At 39.4% G+C, this 23,184-nt stretch overlaps 1 protein-coding gene across 1 annotated transcript in view; it reads right to left on the bottom strand.

Annotated features, from left to right (window-relative positions):
• The window catches only part of LOC121356856 (ethanolaminephosphotransferase 1-like), a 55,474-nt gene that overhangs the window by 17,622 nt on the left and 14,668 nt on the right, over positions 1 to 23,184 (bottom strand). The window contains exons 3-6 of the mRNA XM_041473701.1: positions 19,883 to 19,991; positions 17,733 to 17,807; positions 11,777 to 12,045; positions 2,946 to 3,054 (exon numbers count right to left, since the gene is read on the bottom strand). Coding sequence (XP_041329635.1) covers positions 2,946 to 3,054; positions 11,777 to 12,045; positions 17,733 to 17,807; positions 19,883 to 19,991 — 562 coding nt within the window. The remainder of the gene's footprint in view (positions 1 to 2,945; positions 3,055 to 11,776; positions 12,046 to 17,732; positions 17,808 to 19,882; positions 19,992 to 23,184) is intronic.

The following is a 23,184-nucleotide window of genomic DNA, read 5'->3' as shown; positions in this document are numbered from 1 at the left end:
TTGGCTTTCCTACAGGTGTTCACAGTGTGCCAGACAGTTCCCAGGAACACACATAAAGCTCTCTTTCCTAAAACATCTAATCTAAACACCAGTATTGCTGCACTTTTATGTATATCTTTGTGTGTTCTGGCACCTGATAAAAGCTCCATTATTTTCAATGAGTGTCACCCACCTGGTGATACCACAGCTTCCTCTGAAGAGGTGCTTTCGCAGAGTTCATCTTTAGGTTATACATGAAGTTGGTTTTTGGTTTTTGTTTTTGTTTTTTTTTTCCCAGAAAACTCCAGGAAAGACATCTGAAAAACACTTTTGTGCATCTTGTTTGGATTCCTTCCCACCACAGAAGGTAGGAGCTAAAGCCCAGCTGCTCTCAGAGAAGCGACGGCTCAGCAGCTGAACTCTCGTTGTGTACAGAACAGTAAAAGCATCCAACAAATGCCAAGTATTGATGGAGCAGCTACAGGTTCGTTGTTATAAGGACCACTAGTGACTACTAAATGCCATCAGATGGTTAAGCACAGCCATTTATGGTTTAATGGCTCCTCTCAGGATCCTGGGAAACTAGCTTGTAAAAAGCATCAGAGGCCCACTTTGTTTTTAACTAGCCACAAAGGCATTTAACTGAGCAAGCCAGAGTGGGCTCTCTGATACAAATGGTTCTGGCTGAGCAAGACACACTTGCTGCAGTCTCTCTAAGGGAGAGAATAATTGAATCTTCCTGGCTGCTTGGCCCTTGGTGTAGGTTAGGCAGGTACTTTTTCTGCAGTCGCAATAGGGTCCTGCAATTTACTACAAGCTCCTAAAAATGTCACATATCACTAGTCACTGCACACAGGCTACCCAATGATAATCACCTTACTGGCGAGCTAAGATTCAAATATGAAATGGCAGTGCTTTCTGGACCAGCATGACCCTAAGTGGAAGGATACTAGTTTTTTATATTTAAATTTAGTGTCTGATTCTAGCAGATTTACTAAGCACTATGATGGGTCTGTAATATAGAGTCAATTTTGCGTACTTTAACCCCATATTTAACTTCAAGTAAATTACAAAAGATGACATTGTGCCTAGTGTGCTAGAGACAAGGTTTTTGAAGAAACATTTTGGCTCCTACTTAAGCCTATTCTGCTTGGGACAATGATGGAAGAAATACTATTCTGTGCTCAGAAATCCATTAATACAAGCATACCATGGAAGACAGAAGCAGTACTTCTTTCTAGTGTTAATGGAACAGTCCATCAAACATTGCTTTGCAGGTGGTTCTGGCACAGTATGAAAAAGGATGCTCACACCTGCAGATCTGATAACACTGATAACACTGAAATGCTTCCCTTCCGCAAATGTTCCTGCTACATTGAACAGTTTGCATTAAACCTTCATCCATGGCTTCCCAAGTGCAAGGGAAGCCTTCAGAGTACTCCCTGAACGGGCTGTCATGTGTCTTAGTGACAGGATGCAAGCACTGATGTGTGCAGCACAGAACAAGTGTGTTCAGTGGGCTGGCCTCTGCTAGCACCTAATGCTGCCCTGACCTGCCCATTCTGGGTGAGCCAGCATCCATCTGCCCTGGGCTTGCAGTGCTGCTTCAAGAGCACAAATCACTCCCTGTCTACAGCTACACCTCTGTCAGAGGTGAATAATTCACTGGCTATTGAAAAGGCAACCACTTCTTTTCCCTCTTCCTTTTTTTTTTTTTTTTTTTCCTCAGAGTGCCCAAATCAGGTCTGACTAGAAAAAGACTGTATCATCTTGGTCACACACTGTTGGTTTTTTTTTGGGTAAAGCACAAAACCATGTCCTTGCAGACACTGCTCATTAGAAAGCACAGCATATGAACACAGGGTCCTTTCTAACTTAAGAATTCTGGGAAGCAGTGCTGGGGCAAGAGGTGGTACCTGCTGACAACCTTGCCATAGGGAGAGGGTGGTGAGAGCACACATCAGTGCAAAATGCTCAAATGGCTCCTATTGAGCTGACATGGGGGAAGCACCTACAACCAAGTCCTCCATTTGGCTCAAGAGCAGAAAATGTTTCTTGGGATGCAGGCCTAGAGTGTTTGTGTGAAACAGGTTTTGTGCCTGTTTTATTTTGGTGCCCTCTTCTCATCATTCACTGGCTATTGAAAAGGCAACCACTTCTTTTCCCTCTTCCTTTCTTTTTTTATTTTGGTGCCCTCTTCTCATCACTTGTATGCTCATAAAAATCTCCAAAATGCATATGCTAATTTCTTCACCTTCCAAGCAACACATCAAAGATATTTTGCATACACAGATTTCCAGCTAAGACTCCTATATTTTTAACTCATTAAAATGTAACTGCTCTTGTTCTCAATCTCAATATAGCAGTCAAAAAACATTCAATGCTCATTTCAAACTACACTGATAGTATCAAACAATGACCAAATAGGCTACTGCTGTGTATGAAGAATAAATCTCTTCTCTTTGCAAAGGATTTCTAAAGAAGAGCTTAGAAACCACCTGATTTTTATTCATATTTGCAGTTGTGCATCTAAGGTTATTTAAACAATGTCTTCATTCCCTCTGTAGATAATGTTTTGGAACATAACGTGCTCCGGGCCAAAACATTAAACTTAGAATATACATAAATGTAAGTGACATTTTATCTGAGTGACATGAGGAGTTCCTGAGATTTTGGGAGCCCAGCGAGCCAGCACACTGCACTGAACTGCACATGCAGATCAGGAGTATTTTCTATATTATTTGGGTGCAGCATACACTAATTCAGTGAGGAACAAATTTTCCAAAACTATATACTTTTTAAAAGTTTTCCAGTATTAACCCTTTTAATTATCTCTATTAATGTATTTTTGGACTAGCCAACAATTACAAAAGTAAAACAAAAAAAAAAAAAAGAGGGAAGTATAAAAAATATCAAATCAAAATTATTAAAAAGCACTACACTTTTGTATAGATCTGAACACTTACCTATAAGCAGGATAACTAATACATCTGTAATGTAATAACCAAACAGCAAAGGCTTCTGCCAGACCTCCACACCAACAGTACCAGTGAGCAGATATGCTGCTATTAACACCTACAGAAAAAAAGATAACTGATTTTCAATCCTTTGCATCTAAAGGCAGAGAATTTCACTTATCATCTTAATACAAATGCAAAAGTAAAAAAAAATCTGTTAGTTACCTCCTGCCCCTACTTTACCTTCTGCTGCCATGGCAAAACAATTACTTCTAAGCAGTAAAGCAACTTGCAGGGTCACCAAAAGAATTATTTAAAATGTATGAAATATGGTAAACAAGCACCTTCCCTGGTAATGTCTGCATCTGTTTGTATGTGGTAAATATTACTGACTTACCTTTTCAAAATACCTAAATCCACTTCTATTGCCAGGTCTCCCCACTGCACGTGCACTTCCCTGTTTTTGGATACAGACTTCAGAACTGGCAATGTGGTTATTTTTGCAGCTCTGCCCCTTGAACTGATTATATCAGAATAACTGAGAAAGGGGGAGAAAAACCCTAAGCCCACATGAAACAATAAAAAATAATGAAAACATTCAATTAAATGTGAAGAAATAAAAAGACTGGGAAGGAGATGAAGTCCTCCCTGATTTTTAATTTGTTCGACAGATAACACCATTACAGGACACAAAAAGAATCACGCAGATGGCATTAGGAGTGAAAGGACACATACACAAGACTCAGGAGCACCCAGCTAGAGGGACTGCTGCCCTTCTCTTTCTCTAGCCTGCTTTGTTCTCAGCTGTTTGGTTTTGCCATAGGACCCATAAGGGGCTGTATGTTTCATGCTACACTAGCTCTAAATGAAATAACAATGTTAATTACAATGCCATTTAGAAAACTGCATATTCATCTATTTATTCCCAGGTAACACTCAGTAACCTTTATATTTTCTACCCAATGCAGCTTCTTGCTCTGAGATGAAAAAATGGTTTCCAGCTTTACTTGTGTTACAGATTTTACTATTTCTTATTTAGGTTTTTTAATGCTTTTTTTTCCTATGTTATGTGTTTTCTCCAGTTGAACTTCAACAAGCACATTTCTAGTCTTCTATTAAATTTTAACTCAAAGATACACTGAAAATCTCTTTGTTAATTAGCAGGCTTTTTAAGATCACAGATTAAGAGCAGAATGCTGATGTTGCTTAAACTTCTATTACACATAGATAATACTACATTTGGATTCACTTACTTCTCTCTGTCTGAAATCAAGATTCTTGCCCTGTCAGTATGTAGGTCTTTATGAGGCTTTGCTTGGATTTTGCATTGTGGAACTGGATGTTTGATTTGCCTCTGCAAGAGCAAGCAGCACAACAGATCTGCAGCAAGGAGGAGCAGGCGCTAGTGAGTGCCACTATGTCTTGGGCCACTGAAGACAGTGAGTCAAATTTTGGTCTAAGTTAAGGACACATATAAAGGGTTTTGCAATCCACTGCATCAGAGCTAACATTTGGCTTCCTGAAGAAATTGTATTCTATTACCCATAAGACATGATGGATGGAATCCTGACCCCATCAAAGTTGATGGCAAAACTCCAACTGGCTTTGATGGAGCCTGAATTTACTCTCACACAGTGAATCCTGAACAGACATTTTTGGCACGTGATAAAAGAGGAACTTTAGTATTAACCATTATTACAGTCAGTACTTTTGGCAGGGCAGTCATGAGCATCACTGTCAGATGTCAGTGCATGTCTAGGAACAGGGGTGTGGATGCAATGGGCTCTCACAGGGAATGCCCTGCCCTGGGATTTGGTGATGCAAGACTCCCAGATCGACATTGCCTCTTAACAGATGTAGCATATGAAAAAAACCCACTCCTTGTCTTCAAAATTTTGGTATATTGTTTTTTAAGGACTCATCACTTTGACTACACTGAAGCAGTCTCCAGCTTTAGAAAGCAGACCTCCTTTAGAAAGCCTGAAGGATGAGGAAATGGCTGTGTCCCTTGATCTAAGCTATACTAGCAAAAAATTGAGGATTGTCAAAATTACTAGCAAAGCCTAAGTCTGTTAGTCAGCTGTATAAACTCTTTTAAAGGCACTGCTGGTGGGGGAAAAAAAAAAAAAAAAAAAAGTAAAGCAATGTTCCTAAGTTCAACTGAATAATTTTACTTAAGAAAAGATGGCCAAGTTTTTTACTTATCTCTCTACCATAAACCAGCTTTAGTAATTTTCAGATATAAATGTAGTCTCTAGCAAGTAAAAATAATTGCAGCCTTTTGTAAAATGAAAAGTCCAAATTAAATAACTGTATTTGGTTTGTGTGGCCAGATTTGGCAGCAGGGGAGCTACAAGGGTGGCTTCTGTGAGAAGCTGCTAGAAGCTTTTCCCATGTCCAGCAGAGCCAATGGCAGACAGCTCCAGGATGGACTCACCAGTGGCCAAGGCTCCACCAGAAATGGTGACAATGTCTCTGGGATAACATATTTTAAAAGGGAAAAAACTCCATATTGTGCAGTTGTAATTGCTTCCAGGGAAGAAAGGAGTGAGAATATGTGAGAGGAACAGCCCTGCAGACACCAAGGTCAGTGGAGAAGAAGGAACAGGAGGTGCTCCAGACATTGGAGCTGAGGTTCCCCTGCATCCATGGTGCAGCCCATGGTGAAGCAGCTGAGTCCCTGCAGCCCATGGACATCCAGGGGGATGCAGAGGTCCACCTGTAATCCCCCACAGAGCAGGTGGGTGCCTGAGAGGAAGCTGTGAACCTGCAGGAGGCCCTTGCTGGAGCAGGCTCCTGGCAGGGATCTGCACACCCATGGAAAGAGGAGCCCATGCTGGAGCAGGTTTCCTGGTAGGACTTGTGATCCTGTGGGGGACCCACACTAGTGCAGGCTGTGCCTGAATGACTGCACCCCATGAAAAGGTACCCATGGTGCAGGAGTTCATGAAGAACTGTAGCCCATGGGATGGACTCACATTGGAGAAGTTCACATAGAACTGTTTCCCATGGGAGGAATCCACTCTGGAGCAGGGGGAGGACTCTTTTCCCTGAGCAGTAAAAGAAACAACCTGTAATGAACTGACCACAGCCCCCATTCCCTGTCTCCCTGTGCCAGTGGAGGAGTGCAGGTAGAACGCAGGAAGAAGGGAGAGGTAGGGGAAAGGTGTTTTTAAGATTTGCCTTACTTCTCATTATCCTGCTTTGATTTTGATTCATAAGAAATTCAATTAATATCCCTGAACTGAGTCTGTTTTGCCCATGATAGCAATTTGTGAGTGATCTCTCCCTGTCCTTCTATCAACTCATGAGCCTTCCATTATATTTTCTCTCCCTGTCCAGTTGTAGAGGGGAGTGCTAGAGCAGCTTTTTGTCTGGCATCCACCCACCACAATAACACAAGTGAAAACTATATAGCAAGGTGATGCAGATGGGTACAATCTTGGATTCCAACTCTCACCAGCATCTGACCAGGAATATTTTTTGGTTTTCCGAGACCTTCTCTATGAGGATGAGGAATACTTGTGATGGAAAAAATATGGAAATACAAGATGTTGATTTATAGGCTCTCTGATATAGCTGACAGCAGGACAGCTGGATTCTGAGCAGGAGCTCCCTATCTTGACACAAATTTGTAAATAACAGCAACATAGTCACATTTGTTCCTGTGTAAAATCAGAATAAAATGAATAAAATAAAAGTAATGAAATAAAAAAAAAATCAGAATTCTTTGATATGGCATTGGGAAAATTCTATATAAACATAAGGCAGTATAACCCCTCAAAGTCTTCTACCTCCTAGCCTCTTACCTGTTCTCTAAAATTCTTGATATTTTTAAATCACCATGACTTTCATGTCTTTTCACTATTTCAGGTATCAGTTTTGTGACCACAATATTTTAGATTGTGTGTGTACACACATTTATTTTCTTACCATTGATTTACCATTTCTGTTTTACACACAGGCACATTTAGTATGCTGTATGATATTCTACATGATGAAATTAAAAATCAAATATTTTGTCATCTTCTAAAAAATCATGGATATGCTTTAAAATTCTTTATGATTCCACAAAAACCTGGCATTAATTTTATTGTAATATTCAACTTGACTAGCATATTGCTATAGTATTAATTGCTCATGTGTTGAAATAGTTTCCATTAACACAATGCTCAAAATAAACATCTAGAAAGCAGTCATTTAAAATACAAGACCACTTCAGTCTTCTGATAATAAATGTGACACTTGCCTAAAAGAGAAAGAATGATTTCCTACAAGCTATTTCAATAGGAGTTAGCTTTAATGTGATGTGCAATTTTTCTACTTTATTTTTTTTCTCCGGTTTTTTTTTTAATTTCAATAAATAATTGAAGGTTGCAAAGCTTAGACTTTGAAAAATTTTACCTAAAAAGATGATTTTGCATTTAGACACTACAGACAAATAACTAAAGGCATGTGGAAGATTAATTAATCAAGAAAGCTTTGTGGGGAATCATAATCAAGTGGTTAAGAATGAAGCAGTCTGATGTAGAAAAAGCCTGTGCATAGCAGATTCTTCTGTTCAGATTTCACATAGGTAGACCATGGGGCTTCCCTCAGATAACTGAGTATTGAGATCAGTTTCCAGCCATGCCTGGAGGCAGCTTGAAGCAAACACCATGGTCTGGCCAGCACTGCTTCCTCACTGCTACCACTTCTCTTACTTCAACAGTTCCATTGTGCTCCAACTTTGAAACTAATTAATAATACTTTTTCTTCAAAAGAAGGGCTATGCTTTCCACAGACACTTCAAATTATAAAAGGTCTGAAAGTCAAGATCCTTTCAACTGAAATTAAATTGTGGATTCTGATAATGTGACCAAAGAACAATATATTTGCACTTTTATTTTGCTATTTAATTTGCCCCCCAGAGGAGGTAGAAATTTTTTTCAAGATGTGATGTGCACTTTTGTTGTTTGGGATTTCTCTGCTAGCTCCTGAAACACTTTCTGCCACAGTACATCCCTGGAAAAGGTCATATGGAACATATTTCAGCATGGGTTTTGTAAATAAGCTTGTCAAAAGAAAACCTGGTCTGTGGCACTCATGAAAGAAACCTTCCCCAGCTCTGACTGAAAGGAAGGAGAACAGGAAGTCCTACAATGTTTCAGTTGCTAGGGGCATCGTGTACTTCCATTTATTCAGAGTTCCAAGGCAGGCAGAGGGTTCTCCCAGAGGCTCTAGGTGGTACTGTCCAAAGCCATCAGGCAGAAGCAGCTGGGAAAGCATCTTAGACTGAAACCCTGGGGCTCACGGTCCAAGCACCCGTCCCTTCAGGCACACCTCTGTCTGTATGTGGGATTTCTGCTCATCCTCTCCTTGCAGGGCCAGGGCTGGGCCAGAGACAGCTGCCTGTTGCCTTTTGGATTTTGCTGCTTGTGCTGCTTTCTTTGGTTTGTCTTGCCCCTCTGGCTGAGGAGATGGAGAGGAAGGAGAGTGGAATTGTCTGGGTCACAGCAGCTCTCACACAGCTCTTCAGTTTTAAAGTTTTGATTAAGAATATAAAGGGTTTCTCCTGTTACACTTAAGGCAGCACCAGTGGAGCAGAGGTATCATTACATCATATTAAGGAAAAATTTGTTCCCCTGCTATGAACTCAACTGCAGTGGCTTATGAAAAGCAACAGCAGGAGGAGGCAAGTATTTCATTAGGGTAATATTAAATTCTTCAGAAAGAAAACAGATCTTTTTTTAAAAGAAGATGATGTATGAAAATTAACATATGGCAAGAAGCCAGAAATTTTAATTTCTCAGGAAAGCTTTCTCTCTTTTTTTTTTTTTTTTTTTCCTCCAAGAAACTTAATTTGCAGATATTAGCTTTCTTTGGTATGTCTTGGACAAAAATAAAAGTCTTCATTTTCACAAGATGTATCTAAGGGAATTTCTCACAGATCATAGCAAAGGTATATTTTTTTGCCTTTTCTTCAGACTTTTGGGGTTTCCAATAGGTGTGCTTACTCAAAAGTGTATGAAAATTGTCTAGATGCTATGATACAGAGGCTCCTCTCCCTGCACCTTTTTCTGCTACTCAGGAATCAGCACAGGATAGATGCTTGTGCAGGAGGGAGGAGAGACAGGAATCGCTTTCCCTGCGGCATTTGCTGCCACCTTGATTCTGGATCCACAAACATAATGGTCCTCTGACCAAGCATCTCTCAGACACATTACAGCCATTTTTCAAGTTTACAAACCACAGCTTCCTGCAAATGATTGTCTGCTGTAATCAAAGCTAATTGGAGTGCCAATTACAGCCCAGCTAGCATAATTGGGTTACCAGTTCTGATGAGTCATCAAGTGACAGAAAAACGTGATGTGCATAATTCCCACAGATTTCCCTGTCTATAACAAGGTGTTTTTCATGAGGAACAGCAGCTCTTTCTGTAGCACAGCTGAGGCAGAGCCCGTGAGCAGGCTGTGTTCATGTGCAGCAGAGCTGACTCAGCAGCAGTGTCCTGGGAGCCACAAGCCAGTTAAGTGCTCATTAAAGTCATCAGCCCTCTCTTTGCACGCTGACAGAACTCAAGAAAAACTACTGGTTTTCTTGAGTTCTGTGGCAATAACAAAGCCCAAAGTTCCTGGCTACCAACAAGTTTAAAAGCAGGAGCAGGGGACATGACCCCCTGAGTGTCTGACATGCCAGTGCAACAGCACTAAGTTGTAGATGAAATTACTGAAGGCAGGACAGAGAGGAAAATTCCCGCAGCAATCCATCTAGGAATGCCATGGAGGAAATACTGAACTAAACATTGTGAATCAGTCTGGAAGCAGCTAGTGAGTGCTTTCACACTCCCTGCTTTAAATGTGACTGTGGGAATAGCTGGCAGAGAAGCAATGGGGAAAAAAACAGCAAGGGAAACATCACTTTTCTTACTCATCATCAGCCATTTGCTATTGTCCCCAGTATCCTCCAAGTTACTGGAGATGAAGAGCTATCTTTAATAGTGCACATATAATATAAATTTGCTGAATGGGTTAACAAAACAAGAACAAATATTTAGGGGAATTAAGATCTTTTAATAGACTAGTCAGTAGAACTGGGGAAAAAAATATATTATGTACTTTTTGGTGTATATGTAGCATATTTTGGACTAATGAAAAAATACCACCTTGAGCTACAAAGCCTGCCTTCTCTTTGTTCATAGGCAATCAAAACAGCTATTTTTTTACAGATGGGAAAAGTGACATACAGAGATTTCAATAGTACAGTCTTCTACCACTGCTGATGACTGTGCTAAAGAGCATCAAAAACTCCTCACATTTACAAGCTTATCACTTTGACTGTAACCAAGTCATCACAGAAGGCACTAAAAAGCAAGTGAGCAGGACAGCAGTTCAGCATCAGAGGGGAACAGGAAATAGCACTTGTTAGCACCTTGCATCCCAGTTAATCAAAGCAGTTTACAAACTTTACTGATATTCAGCCTCACCACAAATCTGTCAGGCAGGGAAATATTAAAAACAGGGCCACAGGCACAGGTCACTAACAAGCACTGACAGTGTTAGCAGTACTGCTCTGCTAGTTGATACCCATTCCCAGATTTAACCACTAACACAGTTTGGATGCTGCAGCAACCAGCAGAGCTTTCTAAACATTCACATGTACAGTGATCATCTGAGAAGCAAGTGAAATAGGCTTGAACATAGCTATTCCTCTCCTGCTGGAAGAACTTCATGGAGAAGCCTTACACAGACACGGCTGAAACTTGCAGACCAGCTGGCTGCCTAATGCCTTAGTCCTGAGCCAACTTCTTCTCCCAAAACCTATTTACTAGGGGACAACACAGATGCACCACAGCTGGACCACCATCTCTGAGTTGTTCTCAAACCACTGGATTCTGATTATGTTTACAGCATTACATCTGCAGCCATTAATTTGAATACTGTATTTCCATTAAAACACATATTCGAGTATTTGTCAAACTTCTTTTCAATTATTTGGCTGCACCTTTCATCTCGTGCCTGTACCAGGAAGCTCAGAAGACCGACTGTGCTCCTCAGGCTGCAAGACCGTGGCTATCCAAGACACAGATAAGCCAGACCACAGACAGACCAGTGCTGGGCCCTTGGAAGTGCACTAAGCTTGTTAATACTGCTACTCATCTGTGCACTGAGGACACCATTCACTGTGGTGCCTTGGGCACGTTTTCTGAAGACGTCCACAGGGCTGAAAATCAGACAAGAACTCAGCTGGTGCTGACTGTGGGTTGATAAGTAATTCACCTTACGGAATTTCTATGACTTTTTGACATCCATGATGACTGACTTATTTTTCAAAGTAGAACTCACTTGACAACAGTTACTGCTCTCTGCATAGGTACAATGCTATTTCCATTACCACATTTGTTATAAAATGGAGTAGAATTGAGAAGGTCTGGTAGTGTATAACTGTGTAATTACTGTTAATAGATACTACTTGCACTAATTCACATCGTGCCTCACAATCTGGTAGTGGGGGGAAAATAGCTTGTGGCTTCAGATAGCATAGTAATTTTTGTTAATACCACAAATCAAATGCAGTTAAATGACATTCTCATGGGCACTGTCTGGCTGCTAGGCTTGCTGCAAGCCTTTTTCTCCTGCGCAGCAATGAATCACTGATGCTGACAATTTGCTCAAGAGCAGCCCTTTATTGCAAATGCAGAAAATATTTCTGAATTACTTCTAGGGTTTTGCAGTTTCACATATTTCAATATCTCAGCCAAATATATTTGCCTTGAACTCTATTTTTCTATTGCTTTAATATTATGAAAACAATTACATAGTTAAAAACCCAAAACCAAAACAGGGATGATAAATACTTACCACTTGGCTTATATCATATCCCCAAGGAAGAAAAAGAACTCCTGTGTTATATTTCTCCCAGTGTGAACACATGAAGTTAAACAAGACAATGCTTAAATATATATACATTGTATATACAGAAACTCCAGTCTTCCCATTGTCACAGGAACAGACAGAAAAAAAAGAAAGCACAAAAATAGAGGTAGCCCAGCTGTCCAGCCCATGGTCAAATAGTTCTCCCAGAGGAGTACTGGACTGAGTTCTTCGAGCATGTTTCCCATCTATGGAGTCTAGTAAGATTGAGAAAAGAAAAGAAACAAAGAATTAGAGCACAACAAAGGCAGTAGCTTTCTTCACATACAATTCACTACTGCCATACAGAACATACAGGAAAATTACACTGCTGACAGCAAACTGAAGCACAACAGCCCCCTCAATACCAACGGGTTAGAACTGCTCAGATATCAAGTAATTTTTCTGTCCTTACCTCAGCTCTGAAAATAAATGCCACCTTCCTCATGAGTTTTAGAAAGACACTCATAATTACTTGCCCCCAGTGGTCTTGAAACATTTTTACATCAGTCCCTGCAATTAGTTTCAAGTGCTGAAAAGTGTCCATAGAGCTTCTTGCCCATCCATTGGTGCTGTGGACCCTCTGAGCCTTCAGACCTGTTAAATGCCTGGATTCACTAAGGCATTTAAGTTCCTTGATGCTCAATACCTCAATGACTAACAGTTACATGGCAGCTTAAAGGAGCAAATTTCACAAAATTTATTTGTATTTGTGCCTACATATATTTTAAAGTGTTTTCAGTTTTCATACAAGAGTATGTTCAGATGGCCAAAAAGGCCAATGGCATCCTGGCCTGTATCAGAAATAGTGTGGCCAGCAGGACCAGGGCAGTGATTGTCCCCCTGCACTCGGCACTGGTGGGGTCACATCTTTAATCCCGTGTTCAGTTCAGTTCAGTTCCTCACTACAAGAAGGACATTGAGGTGCTGGAGTGTGTCCAGAGAACGGCAACAGAGCTGGTGAAGGATCTGGAGCACAAGTGTGATGAGGGGTATCTGAGAGACCTGGGGTGGTTTAGTCAGGAGAAAAGGAGGCTCAGGAGTGACCTTATCACTCTCCACAACCACCTGGAAGATGGTTTTAGTGAGATGGGGATCGGTCTCTTCTCCCAGGTACAAGAAGAAACGGTCCCAGGTCACACCAGGGGAGGTTACGTTGGACATTAGGAAAAATTTCTACACAAATGACACTTGTCAAGCATTGGAACAGGCTGCTCAGATAAGTGGTGGAGTCACCACTGCTGGAGGTATTTAAAAGGTGTGCAGATGTGGCACTTGGGAACATGGTTTAGTGGTGGACTTGTCATTGCTGGGTTAATGGTTGTGCTTGATGACCTTAAAGGTCTTTTCCAGCATGCATGATTATATGATTCTAAGAATGCATTATAGTTAAGGTGCATTACATGTTGATCACTTTTAGTACTTGAGTACTTAAAAAATGATCCAGCACTGTACAGGATCTTAGTCTGAAGATGTAGTTGGACAATGCGGTTTGAGTTGATCTGATAGTTCACTGCTGTTGAACAGGGCGACCTGCAGCCTGTTCAGCTGGTGGAAAGACAGCAAACATTATGTTTTCTTCTGGATCACTGAATTTGTACTGTGAATGGTACAAAATGCAAGGGAGATGGCACAAGGGAGGGATGGTGAACACAGGGAGGAAAAAGGTGGTCTAGCAGCTGTAACGTTTCTTAGTTGTAATGTCAAACCATACCCTTAGTCACTTTTCTGAGACTGTGCAGGTGAAAAATAGAACTATTTTCCTCTTAAAGTTAAGTATAAACATGCAGGATGAACCTGTTAGGAAAAAGTACACAGAAAAAACCCTACAGATTACTTGGTTTTGTCTTGAATGTCAAAATAAAATGGAGATGCTTTTCCTTTTTATATTACTTGGAAGGTGCTATGGCTAACAATTATTAGCTATTGATAGCATTAATAACCTAAAACCGACAAGGAACACAACTCAGCAGAGTGAGACCAAAGACACCACAGCTGCTGTAGATCATATGCTACTTACTTCTCTGGATTATTTGGCAGTACTGTGAGTTTTGTTTAATGTAAATATACTTCAGGGACCTAAACCAGGAAAAGATGGGATTTCATTTTGTACAGATTTTAGACTATATCTCTATTGTAATATCTAAACAGCTGTGATATATCCTCTGCTCAAACACAAATCTCTTGGGACATTTCTCAGAACTCTAAAACTTAAATATCTCATAGAGGATTTCAAATATAGCTAGCCTCGTTCTAGAGACTCATTCTTTATTAACATTTCCATAGAATTTTCAGCAGCTTACTGAAATGTGTGGAAAGAAAACTGTATAAGCTTGAGGTTACTTTAAAGGTTTTGCAATAAAATTAGAAATTCTTCTATCCATTGGACAATATCTCTGAAACCTAACGAGCAAATAAAGATATAAGCAATCCTAAAGAGTTTGCGGTGTTTTATATTCCAAGAACACCTATCCAAAATCAGACAGGATTCAGTTACACAGGTGTTACTATTTAAAAATAAGAATTTTAGAACATTTGTCTGTTTATAAATTTGACATCATCACACAAGTATATAGATACTAAAATATGTACCTCACAGTGAAAAGTGGTTTTCATTTTGCAAGAACTTGGTTTTTCTACAAAGACGCTTATAATATTGTTCTAAAATACAGTACTTCTAATTATACTGGTCATGGAAAAAAATACAGGAAGTACATGACACATACATCAAACTGGATTTTCAGAAATCCTTAACCACATTTTCCATGCAGTTTCATTAGCTTTTTAAAAGACTGGAAATATTTTCTGGTTTAGGTTCCAGTTTGAAATCATTCATGCCAACAATGATGTGTTTTCATTGGTTAACATACACTGTCTCACACTTCCATTGCTTTAGAATTCTTATATTATGATTTTGTCTCAAAAAGATTCATAAATACTCCATTTTATAAAGTTTATATAACTTTTAAAGAGTAGGATTCAAAGTAACAGCAAAAAGCACTCAATTTCATGAGAAGGAAATGATACTAAACCACCTTAAAAAAGCAGGAGGGATGGAGAGCAGCATGTTAGGGAAATTGGAGAGAGTAACTGTGTCATTAAAATAAGCTGAGAAAGATTACAGTTGCATATTTAGTTAGTTATTATGGTTCTTTGCAGTCTTCCAGAGGGAAAACTTTGGCCATGCAAAATTAAATCTCCGACTAAATATTTCATGAAGTGGTTTGGACAGCAGACATAAAAATCTACATATATATTAGTTCATTACAGCTTTGACTGTCAACATCATATTCCTTGTCTTCCAAGTATTAGGAACTACGAGCTTCACTGGAAAAAGCCTCTACATTAAAAATCTCAGAAGCTGAACTTCCCATGAGCCTTCTGGGGTGCCATACAGTAACAGTTCCAATATGTAATTCCAATTCATGAAGGAATAGTCACTTCATTAAATTCCATACAATGACATAAAAAGTGGTTTTCACAAAAGAAACCACTGCTTCTGAGTGCAGAGAGCTGCTAGAGAAATCTGAGTAGTAGCCACCTTCAAGGGATGGTTGTCCCATTGCTTTTTATGGTACAAATACAAAGAAATTCTGGACAAAAAGATTTTGGCACAATCTCATCAACTGAATAGAAATGCCAAGGTATGTAGAATGCAGAGGGAGAGATCTGCTCAAGGGGATACCCCAGCTCGATCAAGATGGCTCTACATGCATTGGTCTGATTCCAAAAGTGGTCAGCCCCTCTGCACAGCACTGCAGCCTACACATTATATATATATTACATCTCTATATATATATATTACACATCTGTATATAGCCTGAGGATCTCAAATATGGCACACAAATATATGGCTACACTGCAATGGCCTTACCAGAAACAGCTGCAAGGAGAGGGTGCATTTAGAATCAATTAAGGTTGAAAAAGACCTCCAAGATCATTGAGTACAATCTCTGACTGAATACTACCATGTCAACTAAATTATAACGCTAAGTGCCATGTCCAATAGTTTCTTGAACACTTTCCAGGGATGGTGATCCCACCACCTTCCTGGGAAGCCCATTCCAAGGCTTAACCACCCCTTCAGAGAAAAATTTCTTCCTGATGTCACACAGGAACCTCTCCTGGCACAGCTTGAGTTTATTTCCTTTTGTCCTGTTGATTGTTTTCTGGGAGAAGAAACCATCTGCACACTCACTGAGGGTGGACTCAATCCCCTCACCCAAATTATTGATAAAGATATTAAACAGGTCTGATCCCCTGGCTGTCCTGCGTGTGCTGCATAATGACACTAAAGATGATCTGCTCCATAACCTTCCCAGACACTGAGGTCAGGCTGACAGGCCTGTAGTTCCCCAGATCCTCCTTCCAACCCTTCTTGCAGGTGGGCATCACACTGGCCAGTTCTCCAGTTCTCTGGAGCCCTCCTGGTTGACCAGGACTGGTGACAAGTGCTGGAGAGTGGCCTGGCTCTTCCGCCAGCTCCCTCAGTACCCTGGTGTGGATCCCATCTGGCCCCACAGACTGGTGAGTGTCAGCTGGCAGAGCAGGACACTGGCTGCTCCCTCCTGGATCACAGCAGGACACTGGCTGCTCCCTCCTGGATCACAGCAGGACACTGCCTGCTCCCTCCTGGATCACAGGGGCTCTGTTCTGCTCCCTGTCCCTGCCTACCAGCTCAGCAGGCCGGCTGCCTTGAGGATATCGGGTCTTCCTGTTGAAGACTGAGGCAAAAAAGGCATCAAGTACCTCAGCAATTCCTCATCTTTGGTTACAGTGTTCCCCTTTGTACCCAATATAGGATGGAGATCTTCCTTGGCCCTCTTTTTGTTGTTAATGTATTTATAAAAACACTTTGTATTAGCTTTCACAGTGGTGACAACATGGAGTTCTAGCTGAGCTTTCACCAATCCACTTTTCTCTCTACAAGACCCAATGACACAAAGTTTTCTCTCTACAAAGACCAATGACCTTGTACTCTTCTTGATTGTCTGCCCCTACTTCCCAAGTTTATAAACTCTATTTTTTTCTCCCCAAATTCCAGTGAAAGCCCTCTATTCAGCCAGGCCAGTCTTCTTCCCAGATGGTTCATCCTTCGTCATCTAGAATAGGATAGTTCATTCCAGATGGTTCTTCCTTCGTCATCTAGGATAGCCTGCTCGTGTGCCTATAAGATTTCCTTCTTTAAATGTATCCAGCCTTCCTGGGCCCTTATTACACAGAACTGTGCAGCCCTCTAAATATACTACCTTTAGTCTCCCCAGAAAATAACTCTGTTGCACCATGCTGTGGAAAGTCTAGTTTGGAATGAGAGAGCTTTGGAAGAGAAAGCAAAAAAGGCACACTAACGTGGATCTCACTCCCAGGTCAGCATCATTTCAGGTCTGTCTTCACACCACTGCACAGCAAGGTGCAGTGTACCAAAAAATACACTCATGGCACAGAATGAAGTAGTAAAAATGGAATATGAAAGTGAGGTGTAGGTGTTATGGGAGAAAAACAGCAAGAGGAAAGAAAAAAATATATACTTGTTTCCATAAGAAGCTCAGGCCTGTCATCATATCTGTCATCATCACCTCTCCTGACACACACTTTAAGCACTGAAGTGCCTAACAATTCCTTTTTTTCTGCTTTATCTTTTATTTTTCCTATCTCTTTGAAAGCACCCTCTGCTAATTCTGATGTCTCAGCTTCTCAGAATGTCATCATCAAGGACAAAGATTTTTATGAAACCAAACAGCAGTGACTCTCCTTTTTTTTTTTTTTTTAATCTAAGAGACCTTCTTTTGGAAAGAAGTCAGTAACTTATCCACAATGCCTCTTTATCTCAGAATCATCAATAGTAAATTTGAAGATAAAATTACATGAAAATGTCAGACATGCAAATTATTTCACTGTACATTACCTAAAGCATAAGCACAAAAGGTGGTAAAAGCACTGAACAGCCACACCCAGGTGGGAACAAGTCCAGGACTGGTACCTGAAAAAAAATGGGGTAGTGAGTCAGTGTAACAGGGGTTAACATCAAAGAAATCCACCAAGATATGCACACAGATACAAACTAGCTGCCACTGATTAACACACTGCATCAAACAGATCGAAATATTTGAGTCTGATCTTCAGGCACTATCAAAGAAGCACTGAGCAGGCTTGAATGTGTTTCCACCGTAAAGGACAAAAGGTAATAGAGAGGTTTTTTGGTCCTGAAATTACTCTAGTATTGCACAAAAATGATAGCAACTAGGCAAAAGTCTTCACAGGTCATGGAAAGACTACCCATTGAAAAATTAGTTAATGTTCATGTAATATATAGGAAAAAAAGAAGTTTTCAAGCATTATTATCAGTACCAGTCTGGGGTTTGTGTAGCACTCTTACCACACAGATCTGAGCAGGAAGCTTTTGTCCTTAGGCCAGCAGAAATAGTAGCACCCTTTTTTTTTTTTCCATGAGAAAAAGGAAAAGATAGTTTAATTGGACAGAGCCCAGAGTTCTGTTCTTGCTCTGCTGACAGCATTAATCCAAGGTTACTGTTGCTTCCTTAAAGAAATTGATCTTTTTTCCAAAGAGACTTCTATTTAACTTAAACATCACCCAATACTACAGCAACACTAAACAACTGTAAATGCAAAGTCCCCTCAGGTTTCTGCCATTTGGCAGCAAACACAGGGAGTTCCTGCATACAGAGGTGTGTCCTTGCCTGAATGATGCCAGGAGATGCCAGCACCTAAAGCAGTGCCCTGACTGCCTTTCTCTCAGTGCCTCATCTTGCCATTCTGAAAGCAAAGATGGCAATTCCTGACTCCTAGCTGCAAATCTGCGAACTGTACCATGAAAACCAACTGTGCAGGAAATTAGGTTTTTTATTTCTGATCCTAGGTATAGGATTGATATATCATAGCCAAAGGCCCTTTAGGTTGCATGAAAGTTTTCCATCAACTGAGAAATGATGGGGACTGTTCTCATGCGGACTCAGGAAGAGCTTGCAAACTACACATACAGGTCTCAACTCTAACAACCTTAATCACCATTTCAAATATCTTCAAGTTCCGTGTATATCTACCGAGAATGTGCCAAGATAACATCATCCCATTAAAAAGATCTGTTCTGGATGCTCTTTTATTACAGGGCTGAGTAAATATCATCTGCATTGATAAAAAAAAGCACCAGGTGTTCAAGAATGAGGTCAGACAACTATATAACAAGCTGGTCCTGAAAATGTAACTTCTGAACCAAAACTGCTAACAAGTATCCCTGCTTCTAGAATTGCTATGCTAAATGTACAACTCACACCAAAGGGTACCTCCTGAGGCTAACCACAGGCATAACAACATAAAGGCAGCTAAATGCAGTTGTTTCAGGAAATAAAAGTGTTATCTTCACTGAATTGTCTAGTTTAAAGAAAATCAAAGCCTTTTATCCATATATATTTTACATATTAATCACCTGGAAAATTCTTACTACCTTCTGTGGGCTCCAACAACTGGTCTGAGAATCCCAAAGCAAACATGCCCTATGCTCAGGAGCAATCAGATCCAAAAAAATTTCTGACTTGGTCTTCAGTGAGGAGCAAACATGGACTTGGACTTCAAAAGTCATAATTTGAAGAGACATTTATTTAGAAACTATGTTTTTGTCTAGAAGCAGTCTTGAATAGGGGATGTGAATATGTGGAGAAATGAAAAGAATGTTAACTCCTTCAGGCATTGGTTTAGGTATTAGTAAATATGAAGTCAATGAAAATGTTATGAAGAATATTCAAATTGATTTCTGCTGTGTATTTAAACCCTGGAATAAACTTTAAATATAATGAGATCTTCCCAGAGACTTCAAGCAGCATATGCTGAAACCCATTTTAGGGACAAAATTAAATGAGATTTTTCAATAAAATTATTTAAATTTATAATGCTATGTGTGAGGTAGATTCTCCTACCTGTGCCTACAGGAGCCCTATTAAGGGAATAAGTGGAAGATTTAAGGGTCTGATACCTCCCTGTAACATTCAGAAGTATAAGCAGTTCAGTGATTCTGAAAAATTACAATGTGAACATATTTACCTGAGGCAGTGTAGTCCCAGTCGTAAAAAGATATTAGAAAATAATTAAATAAAATCATGACAAATCCAGAGAATGTTAACAGGTTGGGAGCAATCCACAAAGGCACTAACTGTTAAAAAATGAAAGGGAAAAAAAATCAGAAAAATTATATTTCAAATTGTACATTTTATTTTAATAAAATATTTTATATCAGGAAATAAGCTTTTATATGACATCAGCAACATTCAGATTTGTGTATATTTCCCCATTTTCAAATCAAAATACAATGTTATTTTCTGAAATTTGTTTTCAAATGCAATTCTTTTGCCTGATTTCTGTGACTGCAGTAAGAATGGTATTTTTAAAACATTGTACTCCTTTTAAAATGTTGTACATTATCCTCATTTACCCAGCTCCCAAGGAAAGCCTTCTGTGATAGCTGTATCAGAACTGAAAGAAGACTGCAGCACCCCAGTGTGGTAATTCAGCATCCACGTGGCAGGTTTTTTTAAGCATTGTATTCCCACACTATAACAAGGAAAGCTCTTCTTCCAAAGTTTGTGAATAATTTCTTACTCAAAACATCAACTAAATCAGACCCTGAGTGCATTACACTTTTAGATTCAGAAGATCTCCCCGTTACAAGCATCTTCCTACTCTCTAGATAGTAACTTTCTGACAGAGTCTCTCTCTTTATTCATCAATTATTAACACTCCATTAATTCATTTTACTTTGGAGGGCACTGAAAAGGACTCTCTGCCTTCTCCTAAACCTCTTTGTCCCAGTAATCATTCTCAGGCGTTCGTTCCCTGTGGCTTTAAGGTGCTCCTTCCACTGCAAAAGGAATCCCTTTCGAAAATACTCTTCCCAAGTAACACAGTTTCTCCAGAATATTTTTTGAAATACCCTACACAGCTTTCTACATGATTTTTAGACAGAACACATTTGCAGAAATACTAAGTATCAACCATTACCATTACTCAAACACTCCAGTATTTTTGTGTTTTAAATATATTGATAAATATATTATCAATATATTTAAAACACAAAAATACTGGAGGTTTATAATTAAATTATTTGGAGTGTCTAAGGACGCAAAATGTATATAATGTTCGTCAACACTATAAAATAGTACCAGAAAATATTAAAGAAAATCAAGTCAAATAATTCCTGATACTAACAGGAACAGTATATTACAATAGTATACTATAACTATACTAACAATAGTTTGGAAATCAAATGTTTTGTTAATATCTCTAGACTAGCTAGCTGAACAGACACATGAATACATATTAATTTATTCTATCTTACTACTACATTTACTTAAATTTACTTTTAAAATATGAATGCTCTAACTGGTTAGCTATCCTGACTAGATTATGCTTTTCAACTATAGAGCAATTTGTAATATGCAGGAGAAACTGTGAAACCAGTGGTATGCAGACTAAGTGTACACTTCCAAAAGTCAGGTGAGAGTTCCTGAACACTTTTCCATTATGTTTCTTAGATGTTTTCTGTAATAACATTGGGAGAACAATTATATCTGATATTTGCTTTCCTTATCAGAAGGACTTTATCACTGATTTTAAAACACTGTATGTCAGCTCCGATTGTATTTAAATACACCATGGAATGCATACAGCAACAATTTAAAAAAATTAACATATCTATCATTCTGAGCGTTAAAAAGGGCAAATCGAAACCTCTAAGGAAAAGGACAGCAAATGTCCCCTGCAATTCCTTTTGGAGAGCATCTAAGGAGAAACCCTTCACTGCATGGTCTCCCTTTCTCACACTGACTGCATGCTCAGCATGCAGCATCAGCCGCACCTCTCCCACCTTTGCTACCTGAGGATGCAGAGGATGGATCTCCTACTGGGGATTTATCTGGTACCTCTAACCTTCCATGAAATAAGAAGCACAGACACTGAAAAAAAAAAAATCTAGATTTGTCTCTTTTAACCTAAATCACAAATCAAAAGAGTGCTTTAAGACACTATGGACGAAACGTTTACATGGATATACATGGATAAACTGACTGCTTTTTCCTGGATGATTCATAAGAATTGTTGACAATCAAATCAAGTGGGGCACCACAAACATCTGCTTTCTAATTAGGCTCATCATTCTAAACAGTCACAATGTCATTTTTAAGTTATTACAGGAAATAATTCATGGTCCCATGGCACAAACATGAAGTTATTTTAACCCACTTTCTTGCTAACTGTGTATTTTGAGAAGGAAACTTTCAAAGATTTTTCAACTTGTTATAGTTGCAATCCTTTTGGCTAACATACACACCATGAAAAACTGTTACAGGAGTTCTGCCCTCAGGAAAACAGACTCTCCTGCAGTTAAACCCTTGAGCATGTTCTTTTGATCCTTACTGAACCTAATCTGTCTAGGTATTTGGAAAGTATTCCAGTTGCAAAATCCCTTTTGTTATATTTAATGCTCCTTATCTTTTTAGTTGGCATTACACTACCATCACCCTATTTCATAATTAGAAAATCACAGGGTGTTCAAGATTAACTTCTTACACACCTTGAACAAATAAGCCTGAATTTATTAGTATGCTATAGAAGGATGAGCTGCAATCTTTATAGCCTAATTAACAGACAGTGGAGGTCTAATACATCAATGTGCTACATGATTAATACAACTGGAGGTGCCATGGGGCAAATCACATCTGCTCTCTGGCAAAACCCTTGTGTGCTTGAACCTTTTAAAAAAACTCTTAGTTCCACGAAGTATTAACTGATTTCTGTTTTTCTGGGTCTAGCCATTCGTTCTAAAAGCCTTAATACTAACAGCAAATGCTTTAATACAGCAACTATTTGGATAATAAATGGTAAAGTACACATTTATATAAAGCCCTGTTCAAACTTCACTAGGTCACTTGAGACCACTAAAATGCTGCTCTTGCCCAATTCTGCTGATAAAATCAAAGTTCATAAAGGCAACAGAGGGGAGTTTAATTGATTTCAGTTATACTGGCATACACCTGTGTATTCCAGTGGGATTTCCTCCTTTTCCTCTCATTGTCCAGCATCCCCAGCAGAGATAAATGAGCTGGGTTATGACAATAGGCTTTCAGCTCAGAAATTCACAGATTTTTAAGCTCAAGCTCTTCTTAATTTCTTATAACACAGGAAGTACATTTTACAATGAATGGTAATGACTTATAACATAGGAAACACATCTTCCAATGAATCCTGCATTGTGGAATACAGAGAAACTTGTGTTGCCATTAGGATTAAACAGGCATATGAAAGGCAAGCCCAGAATCTCAAGCCGTTGTTCTCAAGAGTTGTTTGGGGTT

This window comes from Pyrgilauda ruficollis, unplaced genomic scaffold (genome assembly GCF_017590135.1).
Source record: "Pyrgilauda ruficollis isolate IOZ18807 unplaced genomic scaffold, ASM1759013v1 scaffold30, whole genome shotgun sequence".
Classification (NCBI taxonomy): domain Eukaryota; kingdom Metazoa; phylum Chordata; class Aves; order Passeriformes; family Passeridae; genus Pyrgilauda; species Pyrgilauda ruficollis.
Note: the sequence above shows the minus strand (reverse complement) of the source record. Positions and strands in the feature narration are given on the sequence as shown.